Raw genomic sequence first — 14,666 nt, forward strand, 5'->3', positions numbered from 1 at the left:
GCATAAAGGCATGCCATGTCTACCACTTAACACTTCATCTTGGATGAGCATTACATGAAAATTGACAACTCATGTACCAGTAACAACTGTTTCACAATGGGCAGCTCTAGTGTACTTTTCTAGATATCTATTAATTTACAAAGGAAAAAAAATCAATAGATTATTGATTGCACAAATTACATACAAAATGGATGCAAATTCTTTTTTGCTGTGTAATGACAGTTAAGCTTCTTACCACAAACTCTAGAAGGTTCTCATCTTACTGATTTAGCTTGTTTAGAAAATGAATTGATTTCTTCTATTGAGACATTGAAGGATACAAAAACTTCCTAAAAATGAGAAGCCCAACAATATCTTCTTATACAACAATTCTCCTGTTCTCCACCAAAGGCTTTTGCTTTAAGAGGAGGATTTAGGACCAGGTAAGGCTGGCTGTGCAACAGTTTCCTGCAAAAATAGCATCCCTGTAGATCATACTAAGCTTGGGGAGCATCAGGAAAAGGAGAAAACTCCATTTAATCTCCATAGTCCATTGATGTGAAAGCACTTCTAAACAATGATGTCCTTATCTTGACTCCATCTGCACTAGCAACTGCTGCAGCATACCTGTGAGGTTTGCAGAGAGTAAGGCTTTTAAAGACCAGGAAAAAAAAAAACAAATGTCCAAAAATCCAGCATACAAAGTCATTACCAAAAGACACAACACATTGGGCTTGGCTTGTGTTGAGCTAAAACTGCATTAGCCTGACTTAAACAGCCCCAAAACACGCTTAATTAATGATGAAACCTTATTATTTTAAAAAGAAAAGCGATCCTAGAGAGTTATTGTGTCCCATATGCCAAACCCTAATTTGGGTACCCCAAACTTTCTATAAATAGGCATGCAGGCCATCACTCTCCCTCAATCTCGTTTTTGTAGGTTTCAAGAGTTGTATCTTTGCTGTCCACACACTGTTTGCAGAGGACATTGCGGTTACACCTTCCACTTGCTGAATGCTATCATCTAGCACTTGATTCCAGTCTCTCTGACTCAGCTTGTGAGCTATCGCCTGCATATTGGAGCTTTCTCCTAGTATTGTGAGTTGTTGCATGCATTCTAGAGTTGTCGCCTATAGTCTGAACCTTGCATTTACTATGGTGATCCTTGCGAGGGCATCGTGTCGTGGTGATCAATGTGTGCCCAGTAGGTGGTGAGGAGCAAAATGCGGTGCCTTGAACACGTGCCTCGTTGGTGGTAAGATCGTGTTCAAGCTCCATGGTTCTCAATGCTAACAACGAACCTCATCGTGAATATTGTGCAGCTCGTATCGATATAGATGGACCAAAACCAATGGAATGATGTGATCGAGGTGCCTCTTCATCAGTGGGGCTAATTCTCGGTGGGGTTGACTGTACCTCACGACAGGCTCTTGTTGACACAAAACGGTGGAATGCATGAGCATCTCCATCGTCTATCGACTCGACACAAACTCGAAATGTGGCAGACAAGACAACGCGGAGCACGCCTCATGCGTACCTGTGAGTTGTTGCTTGCATGCTGGAGTTTTCTCCTGGTACCTATGAGCTATTGCTAGCATCCTAGAGATGTCGCCTACAGTCAAAACCTCACATTTACTGCTGATGTCATCAGCTGGAGCTGTCACCATCATCCAATTCTTGTGTTTGCTGAGTTTCTCTCTCCTCTAGCTCTCGCTTACACTTCTGCATAGTCATCTACAATCTCCAACTGTCGCCTTTTTTTTCTCTCCTTAGGTACCTGCATTTTTTGTCTTTCTTTCTCCTCACTCTTGTTTGCATCAGATCTAGCCTATTTGGCTACATTTGCTAGTGTTCGACACATGAAAGCTGCCTTGCTATGCTTCAGCATCGTTTTTGGAGTACAACGCTCTCTCCAACTCATAACCTCTGCCTTAATCCTAGAGATATAATAGTATTCACTGCATAGTGTGTTTGTTGCATGAGCATTGTATACTCAATAATTCACTTCAGTATTCATTGTGTTCACTCTTTGAGTTACCCTGGCCTAATTGTGTTGTGTGTTTATTAGTTTGTGCTTTGTTGTATGATTGGTTTTGTGTTTTCTGCATTTAGAGCATTTCTTCGCAGCTTGGGATATGCACAACTAAGCATTGCATTAAAGGAATTGATGGTAAGCTTAGAGATTTATTGCTCTGTCTAGAGCTGGGGAAATCAAGGCTCATACTATTGTCAAGTTTCATGGGTGTTTCATCTTGTGTCAATTTCATGCGCAAGATACAGGACCATTTGAAAAGAATTAGCATTTCCTGCTAAATGTTTCATGAATCAGGATGATAGTTCCCTTCAACGCTTGCCTGATTATTAATTTGGATTCAACCTCCAAACTCTATGAAAGGTCACCATGGAGACCCGATGATATTGGTTTTGGATACCACCTCTGTCAAGAAACAGTATGTTACTCTTATTATCTTGGGAGATCACAAAGCAGGCCCTGATAAAGTAGGCTTCTCCTTACTGTCTGAAGTGGGTGCACCCATTGACCTGGTCATCTAGGCATTGCTGGCAGGTCATGTGTGCATCCACATACATGTTTAGAAAAGAATTTTCAGCCGGTTCAGTGCGATAATTGGAGGGACTTGCTTCAGCTTGGTGTGTGTAGGCTACTTACAGCTTATATTTGATAGATTTTAACAGGTATTCTTCTTAGTTTCCTAGTTAGTAGTTGAGTGCTTGCACATCTTTTGGATGAAGCACTGTGGATGGGCATGAGAGAAGGTCAGGCCCTTGTTATACTTGGCTTTATTAAGCAGGGTAAACTGGATGGATATATATTAAGAACTATAGAAGGTTCTAGAAGGCAAGGATTTGAGGGATCACGTTCATAACTGTTGCCATAGGTGTGCTATAGTCAATGATAACGTGCCTACAAAGGGGCAGTAGACCATTACTTCAGCATGACAGCAGTTCATGTATTTGTGTTGATAATCATGATTATGGCAGAATCTGAAATCCGCCTCATCCATACAGCAAAGACATCTGCTAATGCTTAGAAGTTCGTGCAAAATGAGTTTAAGAGCACGAACCTTGGCAGGGTCATCAACTTGGTATATGGAGTGTCTCTCAACAAGGGGGGGTTTGCCATTTCCTTCATCACAATGTCAAAGGATATCATTACAAATTGGCAGCTGTCAACTCACCATCGACATACATCTTGCTCACAGCTTGTCATCTTGCAAGATTTTTGTTACTTCTCTTACAGTTGGAGCATCATAACAGGTTTGAGGAAGTTGCAACACTGCTGATTCAGGAGGGAAGAAACCACAAGTTTGTTGGTGGCACTGATGAGGGACAAGTAAGACAACAAAGAGGAGTAAGTCCTTGTGCTAATCTTGAGAGGGATGTCATGTCAGGAAGGCATGTGAGAAGAGAAAAATGAACATGACAAGGTGAAAATCCAAGTTCAAGGCTAAACAGAGTTCAGATTCTTCGTCACAAGGCAATGATGCCTCAAGCCTTTAAAGAAGGTAGCCGAGTTGTCAGTGGGCGTTTCAAACCCCAGTAAGTATTATTGGGACTGTTTGAGTTTGTGCTAGCTCCCATTGCTTTTAGTCCTTTACATCTTTAGGAGATATCCTCTTCAGCATGTCCACTTGTAACTTGAGTTGAAGAGATCTAAGGTGTTGTACTTCAGACTGATCCTTGACCTCAGAGCTACAAGGTAGGCCAGCCATCCTGAGCTTTTTTTGCTAGCTCCTCTTGGGGGATGTAGTGCTAGGACATGACCGGACATGACCTCCCAGAGTAAATCAATACGTCTTTGGCTTCATGGCAGAACTGTCACAGAGCTGAGAAGGGGGTCCAGAAATACAGACTTCTATGGCATCACTTATATGAACCAACCCAATGCACCCTCTTGCATTTTCATCTCACCTCACTATTTGCTTACAGTGATTCTTATGTTTGTGTACTTGTCTCTCTCAGCTTTTGCATGCATGATTGCGTTGTCAACACATTATTTGCCATCAGGTTGACAGCATTCGCTAGTTAACATTACCTCCACATTTTTGCTCTAAATTGTCTTTTATCCTATGATGCCTTCTTTCCACTAGTCAACTGTTGTTTTCTCCAACACTTTCTCGCATCAGCCTCAACTTAGGAATCTTGTCACAACTCTTCCTCAAGGGAATAGCAAACGAAACTGCAATTGGATCTCTGAACCTAAGATCTGATAACACAGAGGAAATTCAAAGCTACATAGTTAAAAACAGGAAAGAGAAGGGAGAAAGATAAACACCTAGACACCACACTCACACAACTACAAAGATTAAAGGGTATAAGACATCTTTCTTGATCATGAAATGACCAAACACGAGTGACTTTTTGCCAAGTGTGACATAATGCACCATAAATCTGACAATAATCTCATTTTTTCCTTGATCCTTCATGCTATAAGAGTTTCTCAGAAAGAAAATATATCTTTACTTTAACAGTCTTTAATACGCTGATCAGTGGAGATGTCAACACTCATATTTCTACTCCAGAAATTATTACCACACATGTCAACATTCATATTTGAGCCTAAGATTCTTTGAGATGTATTACCATGATACAGAAATTCAGATTCATATATGTCGGTGAATGATTGATTTTCAAGCATGCCCTTATGCTGGGGAAATATTCAGATCATATCACATTTGTTAAAAAGAAGATGACCAAAATGCACTTATTAATCAAGCCACCACAAAGTTCAGTTAAGAAAACAGTAACTACAAGTTACAAGAACACTTTGAAATAGGTGAAGAGTAATTTTTACGCTGTATCCAAAACTAGACCATGTCCAACAACTCCATCGATCAATTCTAGACTTCTTGCTACATCAACTGCAAGGGACAAGAAAAGCGGCATTTAGATGTGCATCAGCTGCTGATGCCCAAACAAAAGCTTATTAGTAAACATCAAACTCAATGAACAAATCACTTATAAGCACTTCTAAGATAAAGCAACCATGATTAAGAAATATTTGAAGTCTAAAACTGCACTATCAAAAGGCTAACTGTCTAAGATAAAGCAACCATGATTAAGAAACATTTGAAGTTTAAAACTGCACTATCAAAAGGCTAACTGTCCAGAACTACTGCATTAACATGAAGAATGATTGTTTAAAAGTGGTGTTATATTCACATTGCCACACCAAAGAACCACCCTGCCACCAAAAGGAACCATCTTCGTAAGTTTTTGGCTTCTCCTAAACGTTATCAGGAGGCTAAATTTTCCAAGGAGTTGAAAGTTATCAGATGTTTCTTTTTCCAATTTGAAGGCACAGCTTGTGGTTATGAGGATGTTCGGGGGAGTCATCCCTATCTCATCTCTGGTCAGCTCTTGAGCAGGATTGCTACACCAGACTTTTCACAGTCAAAGTGGACCGAAGGGCACCATCATACATAGGAGCTAAGAGCCATCATATATTCATTTATTTGGACCACCGGATGTAGTCATTTTATAGATTTACTAGAGGTAGCCAATGAAAAGGCTATTTTCAGGATTGTGGCAGAGATTGTCCACACTCTGCAGGGAGCTAGAGAGACTACAAGGTTACTAGGAGTCTATGAGGATGAGGAGGACAGATGTTTTTCTGAGGATCTAGGACTCTGGCACATTCTTTCATTTTCAGTCACGTATGGTCTGCCATTATGGACCTCCTAATCGGTTATTCATTCAGGCCTTGTAATAATAGACTTCCCTTTTTAATTTATATTTGTCCTTTTCTGAAAGTCCCTTGCACAGCTAATTTTGTACTTTGCCTCAGGATATTTTGTCCCAAATTAATAGAATCATTCATTTCTCTAGAAATAGAAAATCTTGTGCTCCCATCTGAACTCAATTTGCAAGATGCTAGCTGGTCAGAAAACTCTAGTGCAGCCTCCACAGGTTCCACAGTTGATACTTCCAAGTTTCCCATAGATCAGGTCTGCTGATCTTGATGTAGAGGTCAACATCAAAGACAAAGTGGCAGCCTTGGGGGAGTCATCTCTAGTGTACCGACTAGTAGGTGACACACTACCAGTGCACTCATTGAAGCACACACTGCTAAGTGATGTTTGGCTGTATATAAGTTTCTTTTGTGAATTCCCAAAGCTTGGCAGCTTGCAGTATACTCATGTCAATTTGCCCCTCACTTTCACAGTTCATCAACGTCAACATTGCTAATTTCTTCACAAAAAACTCATCTAAAGATTTTGGGATCTTTGCATGATTCAAAGTGTTGCATATGTTTCTCAACATAATTTCTTCCAACTTTTTGGACTTAAAACTCTGCATTGCTTAGAGGCAAGGATGTTAAATAAGTTCATCAAAGATTTCCAAACACCAGAGCAGTCCAAGGTGGCACTTGCCACCAACCCACTAGATACTTGAAGTGTCGTGGCTCCCTTCAATAGGTGGATAGAGGGCACAAATTATTCCATGCTTGGGGATGGCACATCTATCACAACTTTTCTTGGCCTCGGCAAGTACTTACCCCTTGAAGAAACAAAACCCTTGCAAATACGACAGTGGAGCGGCACTGTGAACATCCATCAATTAGGGTTGTGGTCCCCACCTCTTCACTTGACTCTCTTCCTTGGGCCATCACGATGCCCTCAATGCATGGCACATTATGCTCTAGGCCGCATACTACACTAGCCTCCCAAGCAATGTTTTGCCTGTAGGATGGTCTGCCAAATTGTAGTAAAGTGACTAGGGTGCATTAGAGGAGAGAAGTTGTTAGGCCTTGCCAAGCCTCCTTTCAAGATAAAGGGGGACTCAAGGAGGAGCTTTGCTTCATGGGAGGAGTGAAAGAGGATTGTAGAGGAGATGAGCCACCAAGAGGACATAGAGAGGGAGACGAGAACATCAATAGCAGCCAAAGAGACAATGGGGAGTTGTTAGAGACCCCAAGCTTGTTGCTTGAAGAGATGTGGCAATACTTGCCACACCTACATTAATGGAGATAGAGGTAGGGAGCTCCCACCCCCCTCTTCCAGGTCACCAATGGATGAGGAACTCATAGGCCCCCCAATCACTTGTGGTAGTGCAAGACAAATCAGCATCTTCAGCACCAATGGTACCAAAGGCAGTTGCGTCCATAACCGTCCTCTCCTAGGCCATCAGAAGCTGAGAAACATCAACCTATTCACCCTTCCCCTTAGTCACTTGTGGCAATATCTTCACCCTCACTCACAACGGTAACCGAGGCAAATCCAAACCTACTAGTTTCATAGGTCCTTCGTACTCTTTTCTTGGATGGAGGAAAGGGGGATTCCCTCGTGGAGAGAGAAGAGGAGTTGGTTTCATAGATCATGGCCACCCAATAGAGAAAGGGAAGGAGAGAGGATGATGATACAACTTCAGAAGACTCCCTAGAGTCTATTGATTTCCCTACCCTTCACCAAGGTGCAAAGATTGCATAGAGGAAGCATGATAGATTCTACACCAAGAGACAAAGGACAAAGGCGTGGGCTGTGGGGCCACCTTGGTCTAAGAGACTTAGGCATTCCCATGAGGATCCTCTCATGGAACATTCAAGGATTTGGAGGGGTGTTTGTTTCACTAGGTCAGAAACTCATGAGATAGAATCTTCATAGTGCGGTTGTTGGAGAGTCAATAGATTTTCTAATGTCAAAAGAGCACCATCTCTCCAAAGACGAGATATCCCATTGTAGTAACAAGTTGTTGCTAGGGTGGAGATTCACGTACTAGGCTCTAGTGATAGGTGCTACAGAGATTTAAGCATGGGTCTGCATTTGTGTAGGCAAGCAGTGGGTTCATGTTGTTCAAGACTGGGGCATTGCAATCTCAGGAAAGGCCTTATGTGAATGTAGATGAGGGACTTTTTGAGCTATTGGCCATGTGGCCCCCCCTGATGGCCAATAGGAATGGAGACGGTCTTGGACCAGCCTCACTCAATCTCTACCTTGGGTTGATGGGAATTTTGAAATGCTAGGGGCCTTGGAGGACATGGGAGACAAAATACATCGACATCATCAAATGAGGAGAGCAGGCAGCTCGGAAGGATTTTATCTTCCAAATCAAGGGAGCATGACCCTTGGTTTATGGCAGAGTTTGGTGACTTATACTTTTCTCCAAGTGTGTGTTTTCGAGTGAGCCCAAAAAATCAAGCACACCTTAATAAAGACCATTCTTGGGAGAGTGTTTTTTGTGCCTCTCTGATCAATCAATCATCTATTAGTCTCCTTTTTTGAGAGCTTTGTTTGGTCTTTTGATGAGAAGCATAATTCTAGGATAGTCTCCCTTGTCTTCTTTGAATTTGTCCAAGATGGTCTTCAAAGTGAGACCATCTCAAATTTTGACATCACACTTGACTTGTCTTCAAAGTCAGACCATCTAGAATTTGTCCGTGAGTCCTCAAGTTAAGGGCCTTGACTTGAACTGCTAATTTCTCCTGATCACTTCCTTGACTAAGGGTTTAAGCATAATCAAGATATCTTTCAAATTTCTAAGTTTTTAAACTCAAGATATGAATCCAACGAATGGTAAGGGTTTAAGCATAATCAAGATATCTTTCAAATTTCTAAGTTTTTAAACTCAAGATATGAATCCAACGAATGGTTTGGCCCATAGTTACCTAGAATTGGGGAACGAGAACAGGAACGGGGGGAACGACACATGTCTTATGCGTCCCAAATATGCCTTGCATGACCTAAATTACCCCAATTTGCTCCAAATTACCACAAATTGCCCCATTAGCCCCCCAAATTGCTAAAAATTGCCCAAATCGCCTTAAATGTCTCAAAATTTCCTCCGTTGCCCCCAATTGCTCTCAATGCCCCAAAAATGCCACAATTTCCCGAATGCCCCGAATGTCTCTCTAATTGCCCCAATACCCCTCCATGCTCCAAATCGACCCAAATGCCCCAAAATTGACTTGATTACCCCCATAACTCCCATAACTCCAAATTGCCCTAAATTGCCCCAAATGCCCCAATTACCCCAATTTTCCCAAAATTTTGACAATATAAATGGGTGATAACCTTGGAATTGAAAACTGGACTGAAATTTGATTGTGATTTGCAAGAGTTGATAATGCATCAAATGTGAACTCTGCATGGACTCATGATTGGCTTGTAGCTTGTCTTGACACTTTGAATCTTCAGCTGGAGAGAGCGAGACTAGCAGGTGCACATTAGGCAATGGAGATGGATGAATCGGTGGTAGGAGTGTGACACAAGCAAGAAGGAAACATAGGGAAAACAGCAAGTTTGTGTCAGCAAGCTTGGAATTGCCATTTCAAAAAGGGCAGGGGGAACGGTAAGGAACGGGCCAGGAAACCGCAGGGAACATTCCCTAGCCGCTTCATCTCCTTAGAGGGTTTGGAACGTGTAAGGCCATTCTTGTAGGCCGGAATTGCTGTTCCCTATTTCTATGGTTTGGCCATTGGTAGAATCAAGGCACCTATTGAGGTTCATCATTGGAGGCCTGTACTTGATGGTTAGAAAAAGTAAGCAATAGGCTTCTTAGGTTAGCCGTAACTACCTCAATCTGAAGAACATGCTCACTTTATAAACTCAGAAGGGAGGACATGCTTCTCTCTCTCTCTCTCTAGTAGGGCACATGCCCTACGAGAGAGAGAGAGAGAGAGAGAGAGAGAGAGAGAGAGGGAGACCAGCGTGACACTGTCATGACCTACAAACAGGCCTGACCCAGGGGGACACACGGTCAAACCCCCACACAAAGCACACAATCCTGCAGCCTCTCTATCTGTCATGTGCAGAATCAGCCATGCAGTCACTATGACACGCAGAGCAGATATAAACCAGCCGCGCCTATATACACAAACCAGCATACATGTAGAGCAAATTCAGACTAGTGGGAGCTCCACGAACAGACCTACATGATTGCAAGCTAGTGGCACAGGGTTCTGCCTTTGAGTTTGATTAGGCACCCGGTTTAAAAAACAAAAAAAAAAAAACAAAACTGCAGAGAGCTGTGTACCAATGACACAGCACAAAGAGAGGGATTTTTTCTTCCCTTATCTCCGACATTGCAGACCTGAAGAGGTGTAGGGGGGAAATGCAGGCAAAGGGTACTAGGAAGAATTTCACTCTCAGGCAGCTGCAGGTAGGACCAGTGGGACCTAATAGCCCTGAAGAGGTGTAGGGGGGAAATGCAGGCAAAGGGTACTAGGAAGAATTTCACTCTCAGGCAGGTGCAGGTAGGACCAGTGGGACCTAATAGCCCTGTAGTTGGCCAAAAGGAGGCCATCAAGACCATCATCTCGAGTGTACTGTCAAGCGAGAGAGATGCTGAACAGAGTCTTTATTGACCAGGTAGTGGAAGCCCTGGGACCAGATTCAGAAGCTGAAGAGGAAGAAAAAATGGTCCTTGCACCAAGGAAACGGTGCTGAGTTTTGATAATCAGCCAGCTGTCAAGGGCAGCAAGCATAATGTGGATGAATTGATGGCAAGTTCTGAGGGCCCTCTTCCCTCACAGCCTCTAGTGCACTCTTACGTGTAGGCCATCACTAGCTTTGATGAATCTCAGGATTTGGACTGGGAGCACTAGTTGGAATTCGCCAATGCTTTGATAAGTGATATGTTCAGCATAATCATAATGCTTTTCCGGACTTCAATATGGACGATGTTCTGGACGCTCGTGTGGATACTAAAGCAGTGCTGTGATCCTTTTCCAGTTTTTATGAGAAAGGCGTCATTCTCTTTTCCATGGGCAGGATCTTTGTGCTTTCTTGGATATGTTAGTGTTTGCATTCAGTGTTGTAGGGATAATGCGCAGATGAAATTTTTGTGGGACCAAGAGGTTTCTATGAGGTCTTGCTCAACTCATCTAAGAATCGCGATGTACTTTTGGCAACGTTGCCTTTGTTTTTTGGTCGCCAACTCATGCATGTTGTGCCATGGAGACCTACGGCGAATTTTGAGCATTTGCTACAGCAGGAATGCTGCATTTGGGTAGACGTCGAAGGCTGTCCTGCAGTGTATTGGCCTCTATTAAAAGAGAAATGGTGGCTATTGGCACTGTTCTAGTTCCCCTCGATAAGAGGGCGGATTGAAATCCTATGCGTATGATGTGGGATACTTCTCATAAAAGGCCCAATTGGCTGTGTTTGAACTGTTTAGGTATGCATCCGCTGCTCTTACATCTTAAATGGGGCACTTTTACAGGCCACTAGTTTTCTTGTGGGAAATTGGGCCATTTTATGGCAAAGTGCCTAGAAAAATGCCAACGCAGCTACTCCTCTTGATATGGCAGATATGATGGTCAAGAGTCTTGATCAAGCCCCTTGTGTGTGTAGAAATATGGATAAAGGTAAAAAACCCATGTTGGGTTACTGTTCATTCAAAAAAAGGGAAAAAGGTTGATGTGGAATTGCTAGTTGCCATGCACGCAAGTTCTCAAGACTCCTTACATACATATGTGTGAAGGAAGTATAAGCCTTCTTTTGAACGTATCATTTTTGAGGTGATTCCTTTTGGATAGTGGAGATCAGGAAATGCCAAAGTGTTTGCTCATCGTTTATGGGATCCGGCAGCTTGTCTTGCCTTTGGTAGGAAAGACAAGATGATCACTCCTTGGGACTGTTGTTATCCAAGATTGGCTCTTAAGTTTGAGGATCAGCCCTCTACTTTAAAGCCTGATCATAAAGGAAAGAATGCATTTGCATTTGCAGTGTTAACTGATTTTTTGGATGATGGGGTATTAGAGGTGTTGAGAGAGAGAGTCAAATTGAGGCAGGATCAGCCTCAAACCCGATTTCCCTTTTACTCACATATGAAGATCGCCATGTGGAATGGTCGTGGGATTTCCTCACAAAGCAAGCAACATGACATGCGGAACATTTTTCATGAAAATAGTTGGGATGTATTATGTGTTGTTGAATATAAAAATCACAGTGAAATGGGTAGAATTTTGGACTACCATGGGTTTTAGTTGTTTTATGTTAGGGGAAATGCAATGCATTGCTCTAATGTCCTCATGGTTGTTCATGAGAAATTTCAACTAGTGCTTGTGAAGAATGATGTATTTGGGTATTTTTTAGTGATTGAAATCATATTTGAAGGCAAGGTTTTATGGATGGTTGGGGTTTATACATTGAATGATTTATTGCATCATCATGACCTATGGAGGCACCTAAAGGAATGATTGTCTCTTGGTAGACCGGGCTTGTTAATGAATGATTTCAATATGTGTGTCGATCCATTACAGCCACCTCGGAGCACCCCATGATGGATGCACCAGAGAGTCAGGCTTGGGATGATTTTGCATTGGCTGTTCTCAAACAAGATCTTTGGCTGTGGCTCTGCCTATCCCCCTTGGGTTTTACCTTTCATTCGGCCCAGTATACAGTGACATGGTCTCAATTGGATTGTATATATGTTATGCATGATGATGCTTTATTGCCAGAGATTCTAGAAATGACAATGTTGCAAAAATATGCTTTACTGGAGGCAACCCAAAAGAAGCTAACTTTGTAATGTGTCCTCAAAATATACTTGAATGCGTAACATAGGCCAAATTGAAGTGAGTAACATCTTCAGAGTTCATAAGCAATAAAATCTTGACGTGTGTAAATAACAAACAAGTTTCTGAAATTTCTGACCAGAGATTCAAGACACAGAATAAACAAGACACCTGGGCTTGCAATTGGCATAGTGAAGATAACATCCAGCACAAAATGACCCCCACTGGTTATAAGTGGGAAATCACCACCTAAAGGACCTGCCTCACCAAAGGATGGCCTTCTCCAAACCTGAAGAAGATTATATTAGTCTAACCACATCAATTCAGAAAACTGTAATAATGAGAATTTCCCCTGAAACGACGGTACTGGTGAGGATCTCAAAACCAAGACTTTAAACGAATGATTTTACTGGTGAGAATCTAAAAATTCTGTTAAAGAAAAATATTACCTCTGCCACCCCTAAGAATAAGTCGTCTATTTCTTCAGCAGTTTCCAGCCAATTTTCCTACATGACATCAATTTATTAGTTTTTAAAAAATCAAATTTGTTGCAGAGAAATTGGCATCAGATTTCAAACTAACAGATCCATAAGCCATCCAGGATGCACACCAATTATTGCTGTCACCATGGATTGTAATTACACATTATCAAAAAGTACTTGGTGTACTGAAAATATGATTGCATCTAATGTTCATACTTTTCTATGTGACAATAGACAACTTAAATAAATGTGCATGGTGTAGCACAAATAGGTGAGAAATATTAGCAAATACACAACAGAATGGTTAATGTAACTCATGTAATGAATCTTCACAAATGTGTTTAGCAGCTAATTTACTATTACTGTCAGCTACTATTAAGGCATCAGAAACACAAAAGGTACTGGCCAAGGGAAGGAACCTTCGATGTTATGCAAACACTCATAGGATAATGCTTTTTTCTTTTTGGAGAACAGAAAATACAACTGAATACATCATAAATACAATGGTTGCCTTACCAACCAACCTAGTGGGCTATAGTGCCAAACCATATGAGAGGCTCAGTGAAAGGAGGACCTGGTATCTAGAGTTTAGACCCAAACCCGAAGACATGAAAGATGGATTGCTTGAAACAAGGACATATAAGAAGAGGCCTCTTTAGAGACTACAATGTTGGGTATTGGAGCCGGAGACTATGAGGAACAGCAGCTATGCTTGTATGGAACACACACACACACACACACACACACATATATAGAGCGAGAGAGAGAGAGAGAGAGAGAGAGAGAGAGAGAGAGAGAGAGAGAGAGAGATGGCGAGAACCCCTTGATGCTGCTGCCTAGGGTTTCCATCCTGGGACTACCTGTCCCGTGCCTACAAACTACTCATGCCCTGTTTGTCTGCCTGCTGCATTTGGGAGCTGCCTTGTAAGTCTGCCCAGCCTGTGCAAAGAGCCATCTTGCCTTCCTGCACGTCTGTGGAGGACACCCGTCCTGTTTGTTTGTCAGGCCGCCTTGCCTGTATGGGGCACCACCCTATTACTCTGCCTGTTTGTGCAGCCCCTCCCTGCCTGCGGCTTGGTGCTGATCCTTCTGTGCAGCATGTTCTTCACCATTTGTTCCTGACTGTGCGCCACATGAATGCCATGAGCTTGCTTTGCCTGCTGTGCATTGGGCAAGTTAGCCTGTGGGAGACAGAGGGAGAATGAACTGATGGGCCTGCTCTTTCATGGAAGGCCTGCATCAGGATGCTATGGATCCATCACTTGTAGCCCCGTGTTAACCCTCAAACGAACGAAGGTGGAAAATCCGGAAAAGCTAAAGCAGAAGACAAAGACAAAGACCAAGGCAAAGAGAAACGGAAGACAAAAGACGCACAAGGAGAAGAGTCCTAAATAAGGGAGAAAGGCGCACAAGGAAAAGCGCAAGTCAAAAATTTTGTAAAAGAGCGCAAGCGCATCATGGTTTAATTCAAAAAGCGCCGGGTTCTCACCCGTGCAATTTGTAAATGTAGACGGGCGGTGGAAAAGAAGCTAGGAAGATAGAAGGACAATGGGAAAAAGGGCCTAGGTTACGGCCGGCCATGTAAAAAAGGGGAAAAGGGGATGACCGCCCAAAAGGGATTTAGGGTTTTGTATATAAAGTTGAAAAGTGAATGAGAAACTGGCCAAAAGTGGCTCTCCTCTTCTTTTTCTTCTTCTTCTTCTTCTTGGTTGCTTGAGCTTGTGCTTGAG

The 14,666-nt window shown here is 42.4% G+C and overlaps 1 protein-coding gene across 4 annotated transcripts in view; it reads right to left on the bottom strand.

Annotated features, from left to right (window-relative positions):
- Positions 1-272: 272 nt before the first annotated feature.
- Positions 273-14,666, bottom strand: part of LOC148011820 (NagB/RpiA/CoA transferase-like superfamily protein) — a 91,003-nt gene continuing 76,609 nt past the window's right edge. For all 4 annotated transcript variants that reach the window (XM_087670007.1, XM_087670006.1, XM_087670009.1 and 1 more), the window contains exons 6-9: positions 12,904-12,960; positions 12,626-12,743; positions 4,793-4,859; positions 273-606 (exon numbers count right to left, since the gene is read on the bottom strand). In XM_087670007.1, coding sequence (XP_087526133.1) covers positions 516-606; positions 4,793-4,859; positions 12,626-12,743; positions 12,904-12,960 — 333 coding nt within the window. In that variant the 3' untranslated portion in view covers positions 273-515. The remainder of the gene's footprint in view (positions 607-4,792; positions 4,860-12,625; positions 12,744-12,903; positions 12,961-14,666) is intronic.

The sequence above is a fragment of the Lygodium microphyllum genome, chromosome 28, assembly GCF_053477565.2.
Source record: "Lygodium microphyllum isolate KBCC chromosome 28, Lygodium_microphyllum_v1.1.10, whole genome shotgun sequence".
Taxonomy (NCBI): domain Eukaryota; kingdom Viridiplantae; phylum Streptophyta; class Polypodiopsida; order Schizaeales; family Lygodiaceae; genus Lygodium; species Lygodium microphyllum.